The sequence below is a fragment of the Eschrichtius robustus genome, chromosome 6 (genome assembly GCF_028021215.1).
Source record: "Eschrichtius robustus isolate mEscRob2 chromosome 6, mEscRob2.pri, whole genome shotgun sequence".
Lineage (NCBI taxonomy): Eukaryota > Metazoa > Chordata > Mammalia > Artiodactyla > Eschrichtiidae > Eschrichtius > Eschrichtius robustus.
In genome coordinates this window covers 134,244,358-134,270,002 of record NC_090829.1, presented here as the reverse complement: position 1 = coordinate 134,270,002, position 25,645 = coordinate 134,244,358, and the positions used below count along the sequence as shown (strand labels likewise).

At 40.3% G+C, this 25,645-nt stretch overlaps 2 protein-coding genes and 1 long non-coding RNA gene across 6 annotated transcripts in view; 2 read left to right on the top strand and 1 right to left on the bottom strand.

Moving 5' to 3' along the window:
* SCAF4 (SR-related CTD associated factor 4) overlaps positions 1-2,915 on the top strand; it is a 56,608-nt gene extending 53,693 nt beyond the window's left edge. For 2 of the 3 annotated variants that reach the window (XM_068546965.1, XM_068546963.1), the window contains exon 20: positions 1,443-2,914. In XM_068546965.1, coding sequence (XP_068403066.1) covers positions 1,443-2,368 — 926 coding nt within the window. In that variant the 3' untranslated portion in view covers positions 2,369-2,914. Of the gene's footprint in view, positions 1-1,442 lie in introns of all 3 variants that reach the window. The other variant, XM_068546964.1, reaches the window with a different exon arrangement.
* A 2,260-nt stretch (positions 2,916-5,175) lies between these two features.
* On the bottom strand, positions 5,176-12,628 carry SOD1 (superoxide dismutase 1). Its single transcript, XM_068546966.1, has 5 exons — positions 12,472-12,628; positions 9,239-9,332; positions 7,438-7,507; positions 6,494-6,611; positions 5,176-5,386 (listed from the first exon to the last, which is right to left on the bottom strand). The coding sequence occupies exons 1-5, from the start codon at positions 12,541-12,543 to the stop codon at positions 5,279-5,281; spliced, it is 462 nt and encodes a 153-aa protein (XP_068403067.1). The 5' UTR covers positions 12,544-12,628; the 3' UTR covers positions 5,176-5,278.
* Positions 12,629-12,819: 191 nt separating this feature from the next.
* LOC137766047 (uncharacterized) lies at positions 12,820-21,794 on the top strand. Of its 2 annotated transcripts, none has more exons than XR_011074264.1 (3): positions 12,820-12,908; positions 14,869-14,957; positions 21,477-21,794. It is a non-coding gene; the product is annotated as an uncharacterized lncRNA (long non-coding RNA). The 2 variants fall into 2 exon arrangements; XR_011074265.1 differs by having other exon boundaries at positions 14,865-14,957.
* The last annotated feature ends 3,851 nt before the right edge of the window (positions 21,795-25,645 follow it).

Here is a 25,645-nt window from a genome sequence, read left to right as displayed (position 1 = left end):
AAAGTACTCTCTTTAAGTACCAAAGCGGTGAGTCTTCATGTTAAGAGTTATAAACTGATACACATACATTTTCCCGTCTACTCTATTTAGTGCCTAAGTCTGACAGAATAGTATTGGACCATATGTCCTGAGGAACAAAAACTGAAGTAGAAATTCTTGTCTATCATATTAGTATTAATTGTTTATGCAGAAAATCTAGGAGCAAATAGGACTTGTTAAATGTTTGCTGAAGTGAGTGGAAGTGATTGAAACTGTAAACATAAAATAATATGATGCTGGGGACAAAAAGATGAAGAAGTATTGGGTTTGCTCTCTGGTGGGTTTTCTGTCAGTGTCACGCAAGCATTTTTCTCACCATTGCCAGTTGATGGTCATAACCCACAACTTGCTCAAAGGCATTTCTGCAGTACATGGGTAAATGGCACATTCTGACAATATCTGGAACATTTTCCTTTATTAGAATAACTCTTGTTGGTCATAGTATTTGCCTTGTGATGTTTATATTTGCAGAGAAATAAATTGAGAGAGACCATGATACCTGTTACTTAAGTTGTGAACCACACAGATCCTCCTTTTCCATGTTATTATAAATGATGGGTTGAATTTGCTTGACTCTTAAAGCATAAGCAAACCCTCCTGGAAATGGGAAATAAAATAAGTCATTGTCACTTTCAGCAGCAGCACTAACTTTATCAGTTTTGCCACCTTTGGGAAAGTGAATAGAAGGTGACTGGCTGAGCACTCAGCATTGTTCAGCAGTCATTTCGGCATAGCAGTTTACACGTTATGCCGTGCTTTGAAGAGGGACTTGTAAAAATAAACTCTACGTTTGTGTATGGATCTTTATAAACATTAAAGTAATGCTTACTGCATAATAACCGCACAAAGCATTTTAATGACACAGAATCAAAGAAACCTCCCTCTTCACTGGATATTCTGGGTCATTGATCCCATTTTTTCCTAGTAAAAAGTCAAATTAAGACTTAGAGTAAGAAGTTTTCTTCTAAGAGTACACCTGAAATAACCTTCAGTTGGGTCAAATAGTTCAGTTCTTTATCTCATTAGTTCAGTTCTTTTATCTCAGCGCACATGTGTTTCTCAAGTATCTTGAGTGGTAAACAGCTATTAGTCAAGGCTATACAAGGAGATTCTGACATACTCTTTCCAAAATTTGCTATATAACAATTTCTTTTTGCAGCTTATTTTGACCTGTACCTATATTAGGTAGATGTGTATACATAGTATGTATCTCCAGGACTGCTTGCCCTGGGTTGTTACTGGGCCCTCACATTTTTCTGCTAGGTAGACAGGCAAACAGTATGAGATTTGAAGGTTTGGGGTTGAATTTCATTTTGCTTCAAGCTCCACAGGAAATAATTGAAAACAGAATATGCTGTCTTCTATGTTATTTTATTTACACTTTAATTTTTATTGCCTTGCAGGTACTCAAGGAGTTGCACCTGGCCCTGTAATTGGGCTCCAAGCCCCATCCACTGGTCTTCTTGGTGCCCGACCCGGCCTGATCCCACTCCAGCGCCCGCCAGGAATGCCTCCACCTCACCTGCCACGCTTTCCTCTGATGCCGCCTCGTCCCATGCCTCCGCATATGATGCATAGAGGTCCGCCACCAGGCCCCGGGGGCTTTGGGATGCCGCCGCCTCATGGAATGAAAGGTCCCTTTCCTCCCCATGGCCCCTTTGTCCGGCCCGGTGGAGTGCCAGGGCTCGGGGGCCCAGGGCCAGGCCCAGGGGGTCCCGAGGACAGAGACGGAAGGCAGCCGCCGCCGCAGCAGCCGCCACCGGCACCGCAGCCACAGCAACAGCCGCCGACGCAGCCATCGCAGCCGCAGCCGCCGACGCAGCCACAGCCGTTTAGAAACGATAACAGGCAGCAGTTCACTTCAGGTAGAGACCAAGAAAGGTTTGGAAGAAGATCTTTTGGAAATAGGGTGGAAAATGACCGGGAACGGTATGGGAACCGTAATGATGATAGAGAGAATAGTAATCGTGAAAGGAGAGAGTGGGGAAGAAGGAGCCCTGACCGGGACAGGCACAGAGACTTGGAAGAGAGGAATAGACGCTCTAGTGGGCATCGGGACAGAGAGAGAGATTCTAGAGATAGAGAGTCTCGTAGAGAGAAGGAGGAAAACCGAGGCAAGGAGAAGCCTGAGGTGACAGACAGGGCAGGCGGTAACAAAACCGCTGAACCTCCCATTAGTCAAGTGGGAAATGTAGACACTGTTTCAGAACTTGATAAGGGGGAGTGTGAGTCTGCAGTTGTAAAACCTTCCGAAGAGTTACCTGCCGAGGCTACCTCATCCGTTGAACCTGAAAAGGATTCTGGCTCAGCAGCCGAGGCTCCTCGTTAGAGACTGGAATTTGTCCACATGTGACAGTGACACTTCCTGGAGTGTAGAGCTTGAAGTGTACAGATGCTGTATTATACTTGCTCCTGCTATATCACAGCCCCGCGGTAGTTGGTGGGGAATTGTAAGCAATTTGATTGCTTCCCTTCTATTTAAAAATAGCCACAAAATAACAAAAAATACTGAAAATATGAATAAATATTACCCTTTTTGCTGTAACTTTTTAAAAGTTTTGACTTTAAAAAGTTTACAAATCGTAATTAGAAGTGCTCTCTATTTTTTTTTTTTTTAATTTAAGACAAGGTAACGGTGAAAGCTCCTCAAAAACAATAGGGATGTTTTTAATAAACTCTATTTTCGTAACAAACTTTAATGTGTGCTATTCTTCCTACACTGCATTAAGGTGGAAAAGGATTGTTCACCATCAAAGTTTGAGCTGTTAATACTGTGTTGGAGTCTAAATTAGACTTGTATATTTGATGGAAATAGACATCTTTATGTAGTTATTCTCAAACACTTCATTTGTAATATTTTTTATTTTTAGCATTTCAATCATAAGGCAAAGGTTAATGGTTTTAATGTTAACTGAAAAGCTTGTTTTGGAATTCAGTCAAGGTCTTTTTTTGCCATTGGCTTTGTGGTAAATGTTGCCCTAAATAATTGTAAAAAAATTTTTTCGCTGGGGGGAAAAACTGGACCCCAGCATTACCCGTTGTACTATAAATTATCTGATTGCCTGGGTATTACTTATTTAGAAGGTTGGGTGTTTTTCTTAACCATCCCATTAAATTCTTCAAAAGGGTGAAAGAAATATCAAGGTTAGTATTTGCAACCTAAAAGCTTTCTGTCTTATCATCTGTTTAAGGACTTAAATGCAACCTATTGTTTCTACAAGCCTTGCCTGTTGCCTTTCTTTACCATTTTTTAAAGTCCCCTGCTGGGCAGAGGTAAACTGAACTTTTTGCCACTTACAAAGTACTTTCTCTCTTTTCCTTAAAATTGTTGGGTTAACTAGGAAAAATAGTTGTAGGTTATCCAAGAGCTATTACATGAAGACATCCAAAGCCAAATCAAACATATACCTGAAATAGTACAGAAAAGCAGTTACATAAAGCTGCTTACCTAGTGCCAAGGAAAAGACGGTTAACATCATAATCCAAGTATTTATGGCCTTGAAGCTTTTTTTCTTCTTAAATCATATTTTTAAACTGTCCTAGTTTCAGTGTGCGGAACAGATTTTTTTTCTTTACCCTCATCCCCAAGCGAAGCTGCTTTACTACTTTGGTTTTGAGTTTTCTGCAGCAAGACCTTTGTTTTGATGGGGGAAAATGTATTTATCTAGGGCAATGTTCTTGAGTCCCTGCCTTTGGAAAGTAAGAGAAAATCCAGTTTCATATATGCAGACTTGAGTTATAAAATTTATCCTCAGTTTTATGCTGGCCCACTGAGAAGTTTAAAAGTCCCAGCTGAAACTGCTTTTGGAAATAAATATACACCTGATTGATTGGTGTTCAGATTTCAAGGACTCGCAGCCCTGTATTCCCAATTGAAAGTACTAAGGTCACCCTATTTGCACATGACAAAACCCCAAAAGTACCAAGTGGTAGTAATTACACTTGAGGCTTTAAAGGACACAAGCAAGTCCTGTATTTGAGTCTTATCCCATTTATGTAACAAAACTGTACATTATGAAATCTGTTAGTGTTTGTTTTTAAATCCCCTACCTGATGGTAGTTGTAACCATTATTGTGAGCATTCTGTTATCACCAATTTCAAACTTTGAAAACAAACACTACAAATTCTTACTCTAAATTAGCTTTTCCTCTCCTAAGTGATCTTCGCTTGATAAAGTCCATCATATAATTTATGACCAACCAAAACTGTTGCTTACCTGGCTTCTCTATCAGAAGTAATATTCCATAATTTTCAATTAATAAACAACTATAACCCACAGTCAAACCTGAGTTAGATTAACACTTCACTTAAAAGCATTCTCTTACAGGTACATATTTCCATTAAGAGAAAGACTTGAATTCACTAACTGCGTGTGTCAGTTCTTGTATTTAAACAAGCAGTCAGAACCCACAATCAAACATTTCTTTGCTTCCACCTTACAGTGGCATAATGATTTCTTTAAGGAGCTTATCTGAAAGCAGATTGTGCCAACCTCTACTTTTATTATAAACTAAAAGTTCATGGTTCTACAAAAATGGAGTATGCGCTATTTGACAGGTAGGTTAAGTCTTCTCAGCTACCTGAGGCTCTAACTAACTTGCCATTCACAATTTCACTGAAAGTTATCAAAGGGCTCTCTTCAACCATAACATCTACTTTTTAAAATAAAGGTACCACTTTAATTTTCCTAAAGCTAACAAAGGATAGCCTATTTGTCTGAGATTAAAGTTCAGCTTAGTCTTAGCTAAATGTACCAGTTGCTAAAATTTTAAACATTTTGATCTCATTTAAAACAAACACTTTCAAAAAAGAGCTCTATGAAATAGTTAATACCTGTCAACATATTACTAAATCTGTTCCATTCAAGCTCTGTGTAGGAGTATCAGAGCTAATTTAGAATTTCAATTTAGATACTTTAATAGGCTCAAAATACAGTGCCACAGAGAATGTTTATTGCAGGCTTGAGTGAGAACTGAAGAAATTCAGACAAATAATATCCATATGTGACTAAGTTTGGCAAAATACAGAGACCATTGAAACAGACACTTTGAGTATGAGTCTTATACAAATCTTCAAGTGATCATAAATCAGTTCTCATTACAGGTACTTAAAGCAATTAAAAGTCACACAAAATACACTTTTAAGGTTACGGTGTTTAATGTTTATCTAGTTAAATTTCTACAACTAGCAAGATAACATATGAGTTACTAGGACTCAAGACCACCTCCTAGGGAATGTTTATTGGGCGATCCCAATTACACCACAGGCCAAACGACTTCCAGCATTTCCTGTCTTTGTACTTTCTTCATTTCCACCTCTGCCCAAGTCATCTGGTTTTTCATGGACCTTTAAAAAATTTTAAGAACACATTAACTTAGGGCTATCAAGCAATTACCATCTCTTCTCAACAATACCCAAAAGACTTTTAAGAACCATTTAATATTAGAAAATAACATGTTAAAATAATTTTACTAGGAGGAAAGTATGCTAATATTTAGTAGTAAAAAGTAGAAACTACTACTCAAAGCTTTTTCTTGATGATGCAAAGAAATAGTTACCCTTAAACACTAGGTAAGCAGTGCCATCTCTAAATGAAATACAAAAAACCCGTACAGTTAGGTTACACGGCTGCCACATGCTGAATCCAACATGAGAAATTCTAGTAATCGCAGTTACAGTAGTCATTCTTTTATTGTATAAATTGCTTTGGGGAAAAAAAAAGTGAATAACAAAAAAGAACATCAAAATCATGCCTAAAATGCCATAAATCATGCCATAAATAAGAGGTAATCCTAAAAATATCTTGACGTATTCAAGCAGCAGTATTTTAAATTTTGCTCATCAAACACTGATACGTGATTTTTCTGCTTCACAACTACAGGTGAAGAAAATTCTAAGAATAAAAGGGTCAACTAAAAGGAGGTGTCTACTGAATGTTAACTGTCCTCTGGGGCAGGCAAAAGGGAGCCTATCCTAGGTGGTGTTCTGTATGAACCAGATGCAGCTCTACGTAACTTGGGGCAACTGCTTCCCACATATTAAGCAAGTGATGATACCTGCAGACATGAATGAATATTAGTATTGAGGTCCATCCGATTTCAGACTTAAGATGCTCTAGTTAACTACAAGGGGGAAACCCAGTAGTGGCAAGGAAGTCTGGCCACTTAAAAACTAGATAAAGACCACTCCTGTTTCTGTAACACAGATCTAATTAATATGATCAAATGTAATCTACTTTATTACCACATCTTAGCAAAACAGTGTTCTTAACTGACCTAGATCATTAATTCATCTTCACTGTAATCATCCAATAAAATAATTGCTTTTCCTAATCTGAACTAAAAGTACAATTTATATGGATCCTTAGAAACCAGGACTAATAATCATGAAATCATGAAAACATACATGACCATGTGTTAGAAGAAATTTTATGCATATTATATGAACACTTACCACCATTGTGCGGCCAATGATGGAATGGTCTCCAGAGAGTGAGATTATACAATCTTCAATACACACTTCGGCCACACCATTTTGGTCAGCCTTCACATTGCCCAGGTCTCCAACATGCCTAACATTGAAAAAGCGTTAGAGGGATTAGGACTGGTTTCTATTTAACTTTCGTTCATGAGCTAAATTAAAAATGGACTGAGTCAGATATATAAGGGTGGGCTAAGAGGTGGATATAGTCTATACCAAATAGAACCCACTTTTCCAGACTGACAAAACCTTGAAAACATGTAAGTTTAAAAACAAGTAACTAGATGTTCTAGACACACAGCTCTTCAAACACAGGCTTCAAATCTATACAGCAATGCTCTGGGAAGAGTGGTGGGATGGGGTGCACCTCTAATCTCAGAGGTAAAGGACCAAAGGGTAAACTCTAAGTTACTGAGTTATGCCTGTTAATTCCTGGCATGGCTCAGAGAGCTATGCCCCTAGGGCCTCTGATATAAAAATAAATTAGTCCTTGTCCTTAAATTTAATATTTTCCTGAAAGGCTCTCAGAAAACAAACATATACAAATGGGAGTCTCACTGAATTTTCAATATCAAATTTTTATCTACAAACCTTCCAGTGTTTCACAATGGTTTATTTTGCTAGTGGTTGACAGTACTGTTATTCATGACATTTCCTGTATTAGTTCCCTTTGACACTTGTATGAGCTCTATATTCAATAAATGCTACAAAACCAAATCGTTTTAAGTGTCCCTTATTTGTCAATTCCTTAGCCCAAGGAGTAAGCCATTCCAGCACTTGGGGGCAAGGGGTTACATGGGGCCAACAAACTCAAGAGCAGAGGTGCAATTATCTTAGCATGCAGTTTGCAAGTCGTATACCCATACTGCCCCCTCAAAGCCGTTGCTATTATTTCAAAAAGAGTTAAGGTCACTCACCTCTCTTCATCCTCTGGCCCACCGTGTTTTTTGCATAGAGGATTAAAGTGAGGACCTGCACTGGTACAGCCTGTTTACAAAACAAAAACAAAAAAAAGTAGCTAAATTATGAATCAAAATTCCAAAATAAGTTCTAAAAAGAAACTGGTCATTGCTAAAAACCTCAAATGGAGAAAGTACTGACCCACACTGTGGCTTCTAGGCTAATAAAAACAGAAAGCAACACGTTAAACAAAATGGGCAGGGAGTAAAGACAAATTCTAACTACTACTGTGTAACACTGGTAAAGTTAAATTAATACCCTTCTCTGGGCTTTGGTTTCTTCACTGCCCTGTAAAATGAGAAGGCCAAGACCTGATCTTCAATGGTCCGGTTCTTCTATTAAAATCCCATGATTATGATCCTACTTCATACGACAACAGCACACCTCAACTACAAAAAACTTATCTCCCCAGCAACATACTACCAGGCAGCTCTCCTGTTTATGGCCTTTACTTTGTGCATGCAGAATATAAAACGGCACCTTAATCCAAGGGCTGCTGCCCGGCACAACTCGGGGGCATTCAGACTGTATTCTGTAAAAATGGCACTCCAGTGCACCAGGGAACAGCATTCACATAGAACACAACCACAACAATGCAGGAGACTCTTTCATGACATGGTTCTTCATTCAACAGCTGATAGAAAGTTTCCCGTTTACAGCTTTTATCCATCCTCTACCCAGGCAGAAGACATGCAGGTTACGGAAAGTAGCACAGTAAGTCGAAGCCACAGAGCAGTCACCTCCCAAAGCAGAAGCAGTAAAACCAAACAAAACGACTTGAGGAATTTTTTTTAGATTAATAATTTATTTTGGCTGTGCCGGGTCTTAGTTGCGGCACGTGGGATCTTTTTTTTTTAGTTGCAGCATGCAGACTTCTTAGTTGTGGCATGGGGGATCTAGTTCCCCAACCAGGGATCCAACCCGGGCCCTCTGCATTGGGAGCATGGAGTCTTACCCACTGGACCACCAGGGAAGTCCCGGGACTTTATAATTATTGAAATGGATCAAATCTGATCATTAAATCACTATTTACAGAAACCAAATTATGGAACATTAAAAACAAGTTCTAAGACGGAGGGGATATTATATACACATATAGCTGATTCACCTCATTGTACAGCAGAAACCACAACACTGTAAAGCAATTATACTCCAATAAAATAAACACACACACACGTTCCAGCAAAATGAATTAAGTTCTCATCATAAAAAGTCTAAACACTAAGTTTACTCAAATACGGCAATTTAACCCATAAGCTTTTGCTGACTTGCTTCTAAACCCAACTTGAGAAAATGAAGCACAATCCAAAGCGCGAACAGTTTACACCCCCTCATCAGTTTGTACCTTGCCCCTCCCCGATAAGGCCCTTAGGCTAGAGGCAAAGAGCTACCTCGCAGGGTTATGCAGATAAATGCACCCTGCTTGCCACACCTGCCCTCAAGCCCCAGCTCACCAACACCTGGGAATAAAGGGGAAGGTCAGAAAGAAGCTGTGTTGTTTTCTATTGTTTTCTTAAAACACACCTGAGACTCTTACATAATCAACCCATGATCACGATACAAAACATCAACTTCTTCTCCTTCCATTCCACAGGGAAGAGTCAAAAGCCATTTTTATCCCTGAGATTGACTTTGGTAGTCATATTAACTTGACTTTTAAAAAAACTGTCGCAAGTTTTTAATGTTTGGGGGTAACTCTACTCAGTTTATCTTACTAGGTGAAATAACTGTCAGTCACTAAACCAGCACAACACCCACCTTGTGTATTATCTCCAAATTGATGGACATGGAATCCATGATAGCCTTCAGTCAATCCTGTAATGGATCCCGATACCACGACCGTCCCATCTTCCTTTATTCAAAGAAAAGTGCAAGAAGTTTGAGACAGCAAATACTTCTGAACAAAGAAAACAGTTGAATTATCTTTACCACTCACAGGAAAGTGAAAAGAACATGGACTCAGGAGTCAAAAAATCTGTGTCCAAATCCCAGGTCTGCCACTTTCTAGCAGTGGACCTCCAGCAAGCTGCTAAACTACTCTATTCATACGTAATATGAATAAGTTCTTGTTTATTATGTAAATACTTCAAATAGGTCGTACTTGCGCATAGTGAGTGTATGTGTACAAATCAAACTTTTGAACCCAAATGTTAGCACATCATACACTTTTTAGCACCCTACTTTCTTCATGCACTCTTCTATGTTAGCAATCATATAAATTTGCCTTAAAAAGAAAAAAAAATATCCAACTTGCTACCCTAGGATCCCTGTTCCCCACTCTCCACCAGAGGGGTGTTTATCAGTTTCCAGCACGGATATTTTTGATTTACAGCCAGAAGATATCTTGCCTCACTGCCCCTGGGGGACTGACCCTAGTCCAACCAGAAGTACTGCTTTCTCAAGTCTTTTCAGGCATTGAAACCTAGATAACCTTTCCACTACTGAGACCAAAAAGAAAGGACAACAAAACACTAAAGCAGGTGAAAAAAAACACACTGCAATTCAGGCAATGGTGATAGATAATGGTACCGCATGCTACATATTGAAATCAAAGAAGTTATTTCTACAGCTACAAAGAGATCTTAGGAAGTAAAATGAAATAGACACAGCATCCACACCATAGAGCAATACATGACGGTGTCTTTGTTTTTTAAAAAGCCAAGGCCAACAGTTACAAGAGGTGTTAGCCTTGAAGATCGGACTTTCCACTGGCTAGATACCACTGCTCAAAGGAAGTAGCCTGGCAACCACTGCCTCTTGTGTTTCTTTTTGAGAATAGATACACTATGATTCTTCTACGCACAACCTTTAACTTTGGAAAACCCCAAATGTGAAAGTTATTCCCCAAAACACGCCACGTTATCAAGAGCACAGACAGACAAATATGGCAGGTTCTTCCAAGCCTCCACTTAATTGGTAATGCATAGAGCACAAGAAGTTCAACAGTAAGCTGCCTGGGTACAGCCCTGCAGGGACCAGGCTATTGTCAAAAGAGTAAAACAGGTCAGGGAAGCAGGAGGAATGTAAATTGGTCCAGCACAGAGTTGCCCTGGACTAATGAAGGCTCAGTATGGGCAGATCTCCAGATTTTTCAAGAGAAGCTAAGAATCTGGACTTACAGGTGAAAATGTCCAATTTTTGAAAACTGGAAACTAATCCAAAATTTTAAACACTCAATAGGCCAAGAAATACAGTTTACTGTCAACTTAATACACCTGCATATCCAAGGGTCTTTATCAGGTACAAAGGGCACCACCAAAATGAAGTTTGGAACTTAAAAGAGGGAGCCATAGAAGCTGCTCAGGGAAGGTGGAAAAACCAGTTTAACTTCTGAATGCAACACCAGGAGCCGTTTTCTCAGTGGCCACAGGGAAAGAATCCCTCAGAGGCTTCTTAGGTTCTCTAGTGGAGAGGAAAGAGGATGGACAAAACAAAGTCTCGCAAATGAAAACAGCAAAATTCAGTCAAATGTCTAGCTTTTCCAGAAAATCTGGAAACCACCTAAAGGAAGAAATTAAGCTCAAATATAAACTCTCTCTCGTTTAAATCTCACAGATGGGACACTTACCTAGATTACTGTGCATGCCCTCTCACATTTCCATAAACCACTTTAACGACTAAATCTCATTCATATCTTAAATACTCCCTCATGATTAACAAGCCAACATAAACAATTTTCCACCCACTGGTAACCTCACTAAGATTTGGGGGGACAGTCTTATCACAAGCACCTTCCTCACAACACCTGTGTTTTGCAGTATTATCAGTGAGTACGTCTGTACACTTTATTTTACAAGATTTGTTCAGAGGTTTATCCGCTACCATCTCAGTTAACAGGCCCACCGGTAGAGAAATTTCAAAGTCACTTTACAGGGAATTTGTTTAAACGAATGCTCCATGAACAGAAGTGACAATTCCATGCAATGGAAATACTCTAGGTCTCCTAACATTGGACTTCCAAACCTCATCCACTACCCTCTACCAACAGGAATTCTCAATCCTCTGTACACTGTTAAGAAGCTTTAAAAAGAGCAACACTCAGACTGCACCCCATCAGGTTTTGATGTAATTGATCCGGAGTTGAGCCCTGGTATCTGTATTTTAAAAAGCTCCCCAAATGAGTCTGCTGTGCACCCAGAGTTAAAAGTCGCTCCTCTGGAAAACCCCCAACAAGGGAGGCTGTTAGATGATCTCTGGCTTTTGGAGCTCTGACCAGGGCCGTCCTCTCTGCCCTTAAAGGATGACCCTGACCTAGAGCAGGGGTCAGCAAACTTTTCTGTAAAGGATCACTATCGCCTACTCTTGTTTTCACGACCTTTTCAACACAAACATATAAAAGCATAAATATATAAAAGCTACTCAGCTCGAGGGCTGTACAAACACCGCCTCGGGACAGATTAGGCCCGCGGGCCGCAGTCTGCAGACCCCCTGAACTAGAGAGCTCAAGCTGGAAAGTCCCAAAGGGATACGGATGCTACGAGACCCAGACGGCCCAGCCGCATCCGCCGCCCCCGGGTCTCAAGGACCGGCCAGGCCTCAGACTGCGCAACTCAGCATCCGCGGTATCTCAGGACCCAAAAACTGAGCCCGCAAGAAGGGCCACAGCGTCCTCAAGCACCTCAGGTCTCCGCCCGGGCCTACGGACGCCGAGGAGGCGCCGGGGCAACCGGCTTTCCTCCCACGCTTTCTCTCCTCCCTCCGAAACTCGCGGTGGTCGGCACCCACTGGGCCGCCGGGTGTTCCCTCCCTGCACTCCCGCCCAGGCCTCGCCACGCACCACCGCTGCCGGGCTCGCCCGGTGACTCAGCACTCCGCGGTCGCGCGCGGCTGGCGGCTCGGAGGGCGCCGCACGGCCGAGGACCCGGGGTACGCCGAGCCGCCGACCCACGCGCCGGGGGCGTGGCGAGGGCGGCCCGAGGCCCCGCCGGCCGCTCCGGGGCACAGGTGTGCGGGCACGGCCTCGCCGCCGGTCTCCCCCCGGCGGGCCTTGCCTTTTGCTCGAAGTGGATGGTACCCTGCACCGGGCCGTCGCCCTTCAGCACGCACACGGCCTTCGTCACCATGACTCGCGGGGACGCGCTCCGGTCCACTGCGAAGGCCACACAAGAAGCGCGAAACGCAAGCCGAAGACGCAGCGCCGCGCCGAGCCGCGGCACCTTTATATGCCGAGCCGCCGCGCCCCGCCCACCCTGGCCCGGAACCAATCGCCGCCCGCGCTCTCAGCCCGCTCCCCACGGGATGCGAGTGGCCGGGAACCACCGGGGGCGGGGCCAAAGGGCCGCTTGTGGCGCCTTGCTTTTCGCGCCGCCGGTTCCCTCCGCCCGGCGCCCGTAAAACGCCCAGAAACCTGGAACGGTGGAGAAAAACAGCTCTTCTCCTCCAAAGGGTGTAGTCCGTGGATTGCAGTACACAAAATAAGGAAAATGAGGTATATGCGGCACGCCTTGAAGATCTGAAGTCCCTTTGTCTGGAAATGTAGTTAGTTATAACTGACTTTGGTCATAATGTTGTCGCATTTGTTTTTTTAGAAGTTGGGACTGTCGAGCTGGGTGCTTTTGATAGCTTTTACTTTTTAATTGTCTTGTGTTTTGGGTTTCGGAGGGTATGTAAAGTCGACGCATCTCAGTCCCTGGTCCCACCTTTTCTTCCCTACAATTTTCGTAGTCCTGAACGTATAGAGTTACTTGGTTATCAGAATTGTGTATTCTTTTCGAATATTTCTTGTTTGGCAAGGCCACAAACGTGAAAATACCAAAGAATGTCAACTGATTGATTTCTCCATACCTCTGTGTTTTGTCTGACTGCTGCCCCAAATGTCAAGGAAAAGGGTAGAAGGGGTGAATAATTTATGATACCTCCGTACCTCAGAGTATTTCTTATCCTTCAAGGAAAAGACTTCAAAAACATGAAATGAGCAAACAGTACAAACTACTTCTGTGGGTTTTTATTTAAAAGTATAAACATATTTACTTGTGCGCTCAGAAATCTAGAAAGATGTACAAGAGACCATGGGTGGGTACCTTTGGGGAGTGCGAATTAAACTTTTACTAATGTTCTCTCAAAACATTTTTTTACGATGGATGTGCATTTGTCTGCCACAGTTTGGCTTAGAATGAGAATTCCCCTCCCCCCACCAACACACACACATACTTTTGTTGGCAGAACAGTTTGATAAACCAGGGGGCTGGAGGGGAGCATCAAGAGAAGGGTTTTCATCTTCCCTCCCTACGTGGCTGCCTGAATAACAAGGATGAGTGAACTGTTTTCAGAGGTGAGGTTAATTTAACCTGGAAGCATGCTTTGGACTTACCCAGAAAACTCGTTAAACTGCAGGTTGCTACGTTTCTGACTCAGCGAATGTGGGGTGGAAACCTGGAATTTACATTCCTACCTTATGCCCAGGTAGCGCTGATGCTGGCACTTTGAGAAGCTCTGACTTGCAGGTGTTTTTCATGCCCAGTGAAGTATGCAAGTTGAGGGCAAGAGCTGGACCTACTTGACTCAAAAGAGGAGATAGAGAAAGCATCCCAAAAAGAAACGTGGAGTCAAGGAGACCCAGACAGGGGCCAATAAGGGACACACCTAAGGGAGAAGAGCTCTGGCTGCTGGGGATTTCTGTTTTTGTTTTGTGGGATTGAAATCCTCCCCATCTCCCCGTGAACTCCAACGCAATCTGCATTTCCCTCTAATGCTCGGTAGGGAGGATTTAGTTCTAAGGATGACGAAACACTGACACCTAGTTCAAGGCCAGAGTGAAACAAGGCAGAAGCTGATTCAGCCACGTCTTGGCTGTCCGTTACTTATTTACTTAATTACACCCTTGGACTCAAAGGCATCCTCTGTCAGAGATACACAATCCACATTTTTTTATCATCCTCTTGAAAGTATACATATTTGTAATTTTGCTTGTTGTACTTACTAGCATTTCCCAGATAGCTGACTTGTGCCAGGCAGTTGCATAAATGTGCAAATCCCAGCCACAGGGTCTTTGCCCAAGGCCAAAGTTTCTCTTTGGCCTCAAAGTTCCAGGAAGTTGGAATCAGATTTCAGTTCACTCGCCAACAAAGCAGCCCATGTACAGAGTGGCCCTGGGATCCTGAGTCCCTCCTCTTTTGAGATATGTAGACAAAGCCTGGGTCAGTGCCAGGGCTTGTGTCATGCAGGATTAGAGGACCCCTGGGGTTTATTCCTACTCCCGCCCTCACACCTGGGCAAGGGAGTCCCACACTTTAGAGGGCCCTGTCCTGTTCCTCCTCAGGCCACATTTCCCCTGAGGGAGTGTGGAGCCAAGAAAGTGCTTCCACCCAGAATCTTACCCCTCCTTCTAGAACAAGGTTAAGGAATATAAATACGTGATCTTGAACAGTATTTGTTTGCTCCTAAGACAGCCTGTGCAGATGACTAAGCAGCTTACCGTGTGTCATTCTGGCATTCCTGGGGATGAAAATCAGTGTTTGGGGACGTCTGTGGTTAAGAGGTAAGCAAGAAGGTAGACCAGAAATTCGGTCTGGCGTTTCCATCCTTTTCCTCTTCCTCTCCTTCCTTTCTTAGGACTCACTCTTCCCCTTTCTCCTTTATCTCATCTCTCTCTTTCCCCAAATCATTTTTTTCTTGTGTAATCCCAAGGTGATTCCCCCTTTACACCTTCCTCATGCTCAGTAAATAAGTAGTTTTTTAATTTCCTTCACATCACACATCACAAAGGGATTATCACCAAGACCTTTGCTGATGAAAAATATGTTTTTATATGAATTGTAGGAAAATGTCAGAACTAGGGAGAACACGAAGCAAAGTACAAAGAGAGAAGCTTTTAAAAATATTTATTTATGTATTTATTTTTTATTTTTATTTTTGGCTGCGTTGGGTCTTGTTGCTGCGCGCGGGCTTTCTCTAGTTGCAGTGAGCGGGGGCTACTCTTCGTTGCTGTGCGCGGCTTCTCACTGCGGTGGCTTCCTTGTTGCGGAGCACAGACTCCAGGCGCGCAGGCTCAGTAGTTGTGGCGCACGGGCTTAGGTGCTTTGCGGCATGTGGGATCTTCCCAGACCAGGGATGGAACCCGTGTCCCCTGCATTGGCAGGCGGATTCTTAACCACTGCGCCATCAGGGAAGTCCCAAGAGAGGCTTTTTTAAATGCTAAGAAATAAATGCGCTAATAACTAGGAAGCAGGGACTTCCCTGGTGGTCCAGTGGTTAAGACTCCACGCTTCCAATGCAGGGAGTGCGGGTTTAATGCCTGGTAAGGGAACTAAGATCCTACATGCTGCGCAGTGCAGCCAAAAAATAAAAACAAAACAACTAGGAAGCAAATTAAAAACAGTTAAAGGCAGTATTAGCTAGTCCTACCTGCATATATTTAATGTTAGTAAATTCCAAAAACTGGAAGCTATTACCAGTAAACAGTGTGAGAAGATTATATCCCAGAATCACAAAGTATCTGAGGCATTTTTTGAAGTTGGAGAGGGAAAAGTATAAAAATTAGTTTATATTGTTAGTAAACAGGAGTGAACAGTCTGAGATTAGAAATTTGTAAACTATAATTGAGAGTTAGCTGTATATTTAATAATCTTGGCTATAACCTGTCATACGCTCTCTGTTTAGCAGTTGCAGCCTGGGCTCAGGCCCACTCTGGCCCACTGTATCATCTTGGGTAATTCTCTCTAGAACTCAACTGTAAATCAAAGGCACCTGGGTTAGGTACAGTGCTTGTCCACACTGGCTGCACCTCAGAACCACCTGGGAGATTTTTGAAAACAGTGTGCTTGGGCCCAATTATATTCACATCTTCAAATTGCATATATTTAAACAGTAAATGCATATTACATTGCTGTAAGATACATAAGAAACCAACAATGGTTTTCACTGGAAATGGGCTGCTTACCTTGGCACTTTCCATCCCATGAAGAAAATAAACTTGCATTTGATTAAACAAGCATAACCAGGTTTCTGTAACATGAGGTCGAAACAATTTCTAACTGACGAGATGAGAAGCCACAAAAGGAGTTTTAGCAGGAAGCAGCTTGATTGTGTTCATGGGTAAGGTCAGGGTGCGTCTGGGCGCCTGAGGAACCTCGAAGTGCTGAGCTGGAAGTGTCCTTTTGGACACAGGTGTGAACCTCAGGGTCACCCCTAAGTGTAGGCTCTGTATCAAACTCAACACACATGCTCATCAGATTTGTAAGGAAAATGCAGTTACTCATTCGCTTTAGGGGATATAATTGTCTTCATGATTCTCTACCACTCTGGGTAGGAAACTGGTGAGACTTAGGCATCAATGACATTTTCTCAAGTTCGTCTGGTTTAAACAGTCTCTTTAGAGCAGTGATTCTCAAACGTTAATATACCTTAGAATCAGCTGGAAGGCTTGTTAAAACTCAAGTTGCTGGTCCCCAACCCCAGAAGTTTTTTCTTTAAAAAGAAAAAAAGCACTTTATTAATATATAGTTTATGTACTATAAAAAATTCACCCAGGGCTTCCCTGGTGGCGCAGTGGTTGAGAATCTGCCTGCCAATGCAGGGGACACGGGTTCGAGCCCTGGTCTGGGAGGATCCCACATGCCGCGGAGCAACTGGGCCCGTGAGCCACAATTACTGAGCCTGCGCGTCTGGAGCCTGTGCTCCGCAACAAGAGAGGCCGCGACAGTGAGAGGCCCGCGCACCGCGATGAAGAGTGGCCCCGCTTGCCACAACTAGAGAAAGCCCTCGCACAGAAACCCAACACAGCCAAAAATAAATAAATAAATTTAAAACAAACAAACAAAAAACCACTGTTTAAAAAAGAAAAAATTCACCTATTGTAAGTATACACTTCAGCGATATTTTTAGTAAATTTATGTAATTGGCAACCATTACCAAAATGCAGTTTTAGAACATTTCCATCAGCATAGGAGATTTCCTCATCTGGTTTTTGCTTAAGCCATTCTCCCACTCCAAGCCCTAGTCAACCACTGATCTGCTTTTTTCTCTATAAGTTTGCTTTATCTGGACATTTCTTATAAATGGAATCATACAGTATGTAGTGTATGATTTTGCATCTGGCTTCTTAGCATAATGTTTTAGAGCTTAATCTATGTTGTAACATATTTTGGTAGTTTGTTCCGTATGTCTAAAAGAGTATTCCATTGCCGAATATACCATAAATTGTTTTTCCGGTCACAGGTTGGTGGACATTTGTGTTGTTGAATTGTGTCCCCTCCAAAATTCATATGTTGAAGTCCTAACCACCTCGAAATGTGACCTTGTTTGGAAACAGGATTTTGGAAATGAAATTAGTTAATATGAGATCATACTGGAGTAGGGTAGACCCCTTATGCAATATGATTAGTATCCTTATAAAAAGGAAATTTGGACACAGCTAGGCAGACAAGGAGAACACTATGTGAAGATGAAGGCAGAGATCAGGGTGATGCTTCTACAAGCCAAGGAAAGCCAAACATTGCCAGCAAACCCCAAGAAGCTGGGGGAGAGGCATGGGACAGATTCTCTCTCACAGTCTCAGAGGGAACCAACCTTGCTGACACCTTGATCTCAGACTTCTAGTCTCCAGAACTGAGACAATTCAATTTCTGTTATTTAAGCCACTTTGTTACAGAAGCTCTAGCAGACTAATGCAAGATTATTTCCAGGTTTTGAATATTATGAGTAATGCTGCCAAGAACATTGGTATACACATCTGTGTGGACATACAGTTTCATTTCTCTTTAGTTTGCTTTTTAACTTTTCAATTTTTTTAAAACCTGCCAAACGATATTTCAGTGGTTACATTATTTTATATTCCCATCAGCAATAGAAAGGTTCCACTTTCTCCACATCCTTGCCAACACTTGCTATTGTTTATCTTTTTTATTATAGCCATTCCAGTGAGTATGTAGTGGTATTTTATTGTACTTTTATTTTGCATTTCCCTAACGACTAATGATGTTGAGCATCTCTTCATGTGCTTATTAGCTATTTATATATCTTCTTTGATGAAATGTCTATGCAAGTCTATTCCCATTTTTGGCCTTATCTAACACTGGCTGGAACCTCCAGTGCAATGTTGACCAGAAGTGGTGAGAGTTGAGATATTTGGGTTGTTCTCAATAGTTAGGGGAAGCATTCAGTCTCTTACCATTAAGTGTGATATTTGCTGTAGGTTTTTCATAGATGCCCTTTATCCAGGTTGAGGAAATTCCCATCTATTCCTAGTTTGTTTACATGAAGGATGTTAGCTGTTGTCAAATGATGTTTCTGCATCTATTAAGATGATCATGTGTTTTTTGTCCTTTGTTCTATTTATCTAGTGTATTACATTGATAGAGTTTCAGGTGTTTAATCAACCATGCATTCCTGTAATAAATCCCATTTGAACGGAGAATATAATCCTTTGTATGTGTTGTGAATTTGATTTGTTAATATCTGTAATGTTATTTTCTTGTGATGTCTTTATTTGATATCAGGATAATACTGGTGTCATTGAATGAGTTGAGAAGCCATCCATACTCAGGCTTTTCTTTGTGGGAAGATTGTTCATAACTAATTCAGTTTCTTACTAGAATTCATTTTAGATTTTCTATTTCTTCTTGATTCAGTTTTGGTAATGCATGTCTTCTAAAGAATTTGTCCACTTCATCTAAATTGTTTAATTTGTTGATATAGAGTTGGTCATAATATTTTCTTATAAATTTTAAATTTCTATAGGGTTGGTAGTAGTATCCCTGCCTTCATTACTGATTTTGGCTGTTTCTTTGTTACTCTTATTTTCTTGCACAATCTAACTAAACAGTCGTCAGTTCTGTTAACGTTTTTCAAAGAACCAACTTTTGTTTCTGTTTTTGTTTTTTGGCCACACCTTACGGCTTGTGGGATCTTAGTTCCCCAACGAGGGATCAAACTCAGGTGGAGTCCTAACCACTGGACCTCCAGGGAATTCCCCTCAAAGAACCAACTTTTGGTTTCATTGATTTTCTTTATTGTTCTTCTGTTTTCTATTTCACTGATTTCCAATATAATCTTTATTATGTCTTTCCTTCTGCTTGCCTTGGGTTTATTTTGCTTTTCTTTTGTCTAGTTTCTTAAGGTGGAAGCATTGTTTATTGATTTGAAATCTTTCTTCTTTTCTAGTATGGGTATTTAAAACTATAAATTTCCCTCTAAGCATTGCATTAGCTATACCCATAACATGATATGTCACATTTTCATTTTAATATAATTTGAAATATTCTCTAATTGCTCTCATGATTTCTTTTTTCACTCATGCATTAAAGTGTAGTGCTTAACTTCCAAATATTAGGATATCCCAAATTTCCTTCTGTTGTGTTTTTTGTTGTTGTTGTTTTGGTTTTTTTTGGCCATGCCACACGGCATGTGGGATCTTAGTTCCCTGACCAGGGATCTAACCCACACCCCCTGCAGTGCAAGCACTGGAAGGGCAGAGTCTTAAGCACTGGACCACCAGGGAAGTCCCATGTTGTTGATTTCTAATTTAATTCCACAGTGAATTAAAAGAATAGACTCTGTATGATTTCACTCCTTTTAAATATATTGAGATTTATTTTATGGCCTAGCGCTTGATCTATTCTGGAGAATGTTCCACCTGCTCTTGAAATGAATGTGATTATGCAGTTGTTTGGTGAAATATTCTACATATACCATTAGGTTGTGTAGGTTGATAGTGTTTTTTAAGTCCTCCGTACCTTTGCTGCTTTTCTGTCTGGTTTTTCTATAACTAATTGAGAGTAGGATATTGAAGTCTCCAACTACTATTATTGTATTGTCTACATTTCCTTTTTTTAATGACTGAAGTATAGTTGACTTACAATGTTGTGTTTCTGGTGCATAGCAAAGTGATTCAGATTCTCTTCCATTATAGTTTATTACAAGATATTAAATACAGTTCTCTGTGCTGTACAGTAGGACCTCGTTGTTTACCTATTTTATATATAGTAGTTTGTATGTGCTAATCCCAAAGTCCTAACTTATCCCTGCGCCCCTCAACCCTGGCCCTTTCCCCTTTGGTAAAACCATAAGTTTGTTTTCTATGACTGTGACTCTGTTTCTGTTTTATAAATAAGTTCATTTGTATCATTTTTTAGATTCCACATATAAGTGATTCATATGATATTTGTCTTTCTCTGTCTGACTTCACTTAGTATGATAATCTCTAGGTCCATGCATGTTGCTGCAAATGGCATTATTTCAGTTTTTTATGGCTGAGTAGTATTCCATTATGTATATATACATACCACATCTTCTTTACCATTCATCTGTCAATGGGCATTTAGGTTGCTTCCATGTCTTGGCTGTTGTAAATAGTACTGCTATGTACATTGGGGTGCATGTATCTTTCTCGAATTAGAGTTTTCTCTGGATATATGCCCAGGAGTGGGATTGCTGGACCATATGGTAACTCTATTTTTAGGTTTTTAAGGAACTTCCATGCCAGTTCTCCATAGTGGCTGTATCAATTTACATTCCCACCAACAGTGTAGGAGGCTTCCATTTTCTCCACACCCTCTCCACATTTATTATTTGTGTCTACATTTCCATTTAATTCTCTCCATTTTGTTTCATGTTTTTGAGGTTCTGGTAGTAGATGCATATATATTTATAATTGTTACACATTCCTGATATAGTGACTCTTATCATTTTGGAACATCTCTGTCTCTAGTAATATTTCTTTGTCTTAACATCTATTTTAGCTGATATCCATATAGCTACTCCAACTCTCTTATGGTTGCTGTTTTCATGGCATATCTTTTTCCTTCTTTTTACTTTCAACCTATATATGTCTCTGAATCTAAGGTGTTCTCTTGCAGACAACACATAGTTGACTCTTGCCCTTTTTGTCCAATATGAATATCCCTGCTCTTTGATTGGATTGTAGACCATTCAGATTTAATGTAATGAATAATATGTTTGGATTTACTTTTGCCGTTTTGCTGTTTGTTTCCTATATGTCTCTTCTTTGTTTCTCTGTTCCTCTTTCACTGCTTTCCTTTGTGTTAAAAATTTTTTTTAGAATATCGTTTAGAGAGCCTCCCATCAAGCCTCTTAGATAGCCTCAACCACCAGAGGGCAGACAGCAGAAGCAAGAAAAACTACAATCCTGCAGCCTGTGGACCAAAAACCACAGTTACAGAAAGATAGACAAGATGAAAAGGCAGAGGGCTATGTACCAGATGAAGGAACAAGAAAAAACCCCAGAAAAACAACTAAATGAAGTGGAGATAGGCAACCTTCCAAAAAAAGAATTCAGAATAATGATAGTGAAGATGATCCAGGACCTCGGAATAAGAATGGAGGCAAAGATTGAGAAGATGCAAGAAATGATTAACAAAGACCTAGAAGAATTAAAGAACAAACAAACAGAGATGACCAATACAATAACTGAAATGAAAACTACACTAGAAGGAATCAATAGCAGAATAACTGAGGCAGAAGAACAGATAAGTGACCTGGAAGACAGAATGGTGGAATTCACTGCTGCGGAACAGAATAAAGAAAAAAGAATGAAAAGAAATGAAGACAGCCTAAGAGACCTCTGGGACAACATTAAACGCAACAACATTCGCATTATAGGGGTCCCAGAAGGAGAAGAGAGAGAGAAAGGACCAGAGAAAATATTTGAAGAGATTATAGTCGAAAACTTCCCTAACATGGGAAAGGAAATAGCCACCCAAGTCCAGGAAGCGCAGAGAGTCCCATACAGGATAAACCCAAGGAGAAACACGCCGAGACACATAGTAATCAAAGTGGCAAAAATTAAAGACAAAGAAAAATTATTGAAAGCAGCAAGGGAAAAATGACAAATAACATACAAGGGAACTCCCATAAGGTTAACAGCTGATTTCTCAGCAGAAACTCTGCAAGCCAGAAGGGAGTGGCATGATATACTTAAAGTGATGAAAGGGAAGAACCTACAACCAAGATTACTCTACCCGGCAAGGATCTCATTTAGATTTGATGGAGAAATCAAAAGCTTTACAGACAAGCAAAAGCTACGAGAATTCAGCACCACCAAACCAGCTCTACAACAAATGCTAAAGGAACTTCTCTAAGTGGGAAACACAAGAGGAGAAAAGGACCTACAAAAACAAACCCAAAACAATTAAGAAAATGGTCATAGGAACATATATATCGATAATTACCTTAAACGTGAATGGATTAAATGCCCCAACCAAAAGACATAGACTGGCTGAATGGATACAAAAACAAGACCCATATATATGCTGTCTACAAGAGACCCGCTTTAGACCTAGGGACACATACAGACTGAAAGTGAGGGGATGGAAAAAGATATTCCATGCAAATGGAAATCAAAAGAAAGCTGGAGTAGCTATACTCATATCAGATAAAATAGACTTTAAAATAAAGAATGTTACAAGAGACAAGGAAGGACACTACATAATGATCAAGGGATCAATCCAAGAAGAAGATATAACAATTATAAATATATATGCACCCAACATAGGAGCACCTCAATACATAAGGCAACTGCTAACAGCTATAAAAGAGGAAATCGACAGTAACACAATAATAGTGGGGGACTTTAACACCTCACTTACACCAATGGACAGATCATCCAAAATGAAAATGAATAAGGAAACAGAAGCTTTAAATGACACAATAGACCAGTTAGATTTAATTGATATATATAGGACATTCCATCCAAAAACAGCAGATTACACATTCTTCTCAAGTGCGCACGGAACATTCTCCAGGATAGATCACATCTTGGGTCACAAATCAAGCCTCAGTAAATTTAAGAAAATTGAAATCATATCAAGCATCTTTTCGGACCACAACGCTATGAGATTAGAAATGAATTACAGGGAAAACAACGTAAAACAGACAAACACATGGAGGCTAAACAATACGTTACTAAATAACCAAGAGATCACTGAAGAAATCAGAGAGGAAATCAAAAAATACCTAGAGACAAATGACAATGAAAACACGACGACCCAAAACCTATGGCATGCAGCAAAAGCAGTTCTAAGAGGGAAGTTTATAGCTATACAAGCCTACCTAAAGAAACAAGAAAAATCTCAGGTAAACAATCTAACCTTACACCTAAAGAAACTAGAGAAAGAAGAACAAACAAAACCCAAAGTTAGCAGAAGGAAAGAAATCATAAAGATCAGAGCAGAAATAAATGAAATAGAAACAAAGAAAACAATAGCAAAGATCAATAATACTAAAAGTTGGTTCTTTGAGAAGATAAACAAAATTGATAAGCCATTAGCCAGACTCATCAAGAAAAAGAGGGAGAGGACTCAAATCAATAAAATCAGAAATGAAAAAGGAGAAGTTACAACAGACACCGCAGAAATACAAAGCATCCTAAGAGACTACTACAAGCAACTTTATGCCAATAAAATGGACAACCTGGAAGAAATGGACAAATTTTTAGAAAGGTATAACCTTCCAAGACTGAACCAGGAGGAAACAGAAAATATGAACAGACCAATCACAAGTAATGAAATTGAAACTGTGATTCAAAATCTTCCAACAAACAAAAGTCCAGGACCAGATGGCTTCACAGGTGAATTCTATCAAACATTTAGAGAAGAGCTAACACCTATCCTTCTCAAACTCTTCCAAAAAATTGCAGAGGAAGGAACACTCCCAAACTCATTCTATGAGGCCACCATCACCCTGATACCAAAACCAGACAAAGACACTACAAAAAAAGAAAATTACAGACCAATATCACTGATGAATATAGATGCAAAAATCCTCAACAAAATACTAGCAAACAGAATCCAACAACACATTAAAAGGATCATACACCACGATCAAGTGGGATTTATCCCAGGGATGCAAGGATTCTTCAATATACGCAAATCAATCAATGTGATACACCATATTAACAAATTGAAGAAGAAAAACCATATGATCATCTCAATAGATGCAGAAAAAGCTTTTGACAAAATTCAACACCCATTTCTGATAAAAACTCTCCAGAAAGTGGGCATAGAGGGAACCTACCTCAACATAATAAAGGCCATATATGACAAACCCACAGCAAACATCATTCTCAATGGTGAAAAACTGAAAGCATTTCCTCTAAGATCAGGAACGAGACAAGGATGTCCACTCTCACCACTATTACTCAACATAGTTCTGGAAGTCCTAGCCACGGCAATCAGAGAAGAAAAAGAAATAAAAGGAATACAAATTGGAAAAGAAGAAGTAAAACTGTCACTGTTTGCGGATGACATGATACTATACATAGAGAATCCTAAAACTGCCACCAGAAAACTGCTAGAGCTAATGAATGAATATGGTAAAGTTGCAGAATACAAAATGAATGCACAGAAATCTCTTGCATTCCTATACACTAATGATGAAAAATCTGAAAGAGAAATTATGGAAACACTCCCATTTACCATTGCAACAAAAAGAATAAAATACCTAGGAATAAACCTACCTAGGGAGACAAAAGACCTGTATGCAGAAAACTATAAGACACTGATGAAAGAAATTAAAGATGATACCAGCAGATGGAGAGATATACCATGTTCTTGGATTGGAAGAATCAACATTGTGAAAATGAGTATACTACCCAAAGCAATATACAGATTCAATGCAATCCCTATCAAATTACCAATGGCATTTTTTATGGAGCTAGAACAAATCATCTTAAAATTTGTATGGAGTCACAAAAGACCCCGAATAGCCAAAGCAGTCTTGAGGGAAAAAAATGGAGCTGGAGGAATCAGACTCCCTGACTTCAGACTATACTACAAAGCTATAGTAATCAAGACAATATGGTACTGGCACAAAAACAGAAACATAGATCAGTGGAACAAGATAGAAAGCCCAGAGATTAACCCACGCACCTATGGTCAACTAATCTATGACAAAGGAGGCAAAGATATACAATGGAGAAAAGACAGTCTCTTCAATAAGTGGTGCTGGGAAAACTGGACAGCTACATGTAAAAGAATGAAATTAGAATACTCCCTAACACCATACACAAAAATAAACTCAAAATGGATTAGAGACCTAAATATAAGACTGGACACTATAAAGCTCTTAGAGGAAAACATAGGAAGAACACTCTTTGACATAAATCACAGCAAGATCTTTTTTGATCCACCTCCTAGAGTAATGGAAATAAAAACAAAAATAAACAAATGGGACCTAATGAAACTTCAAAGCTTTTGCACAGCAAAGGAAACC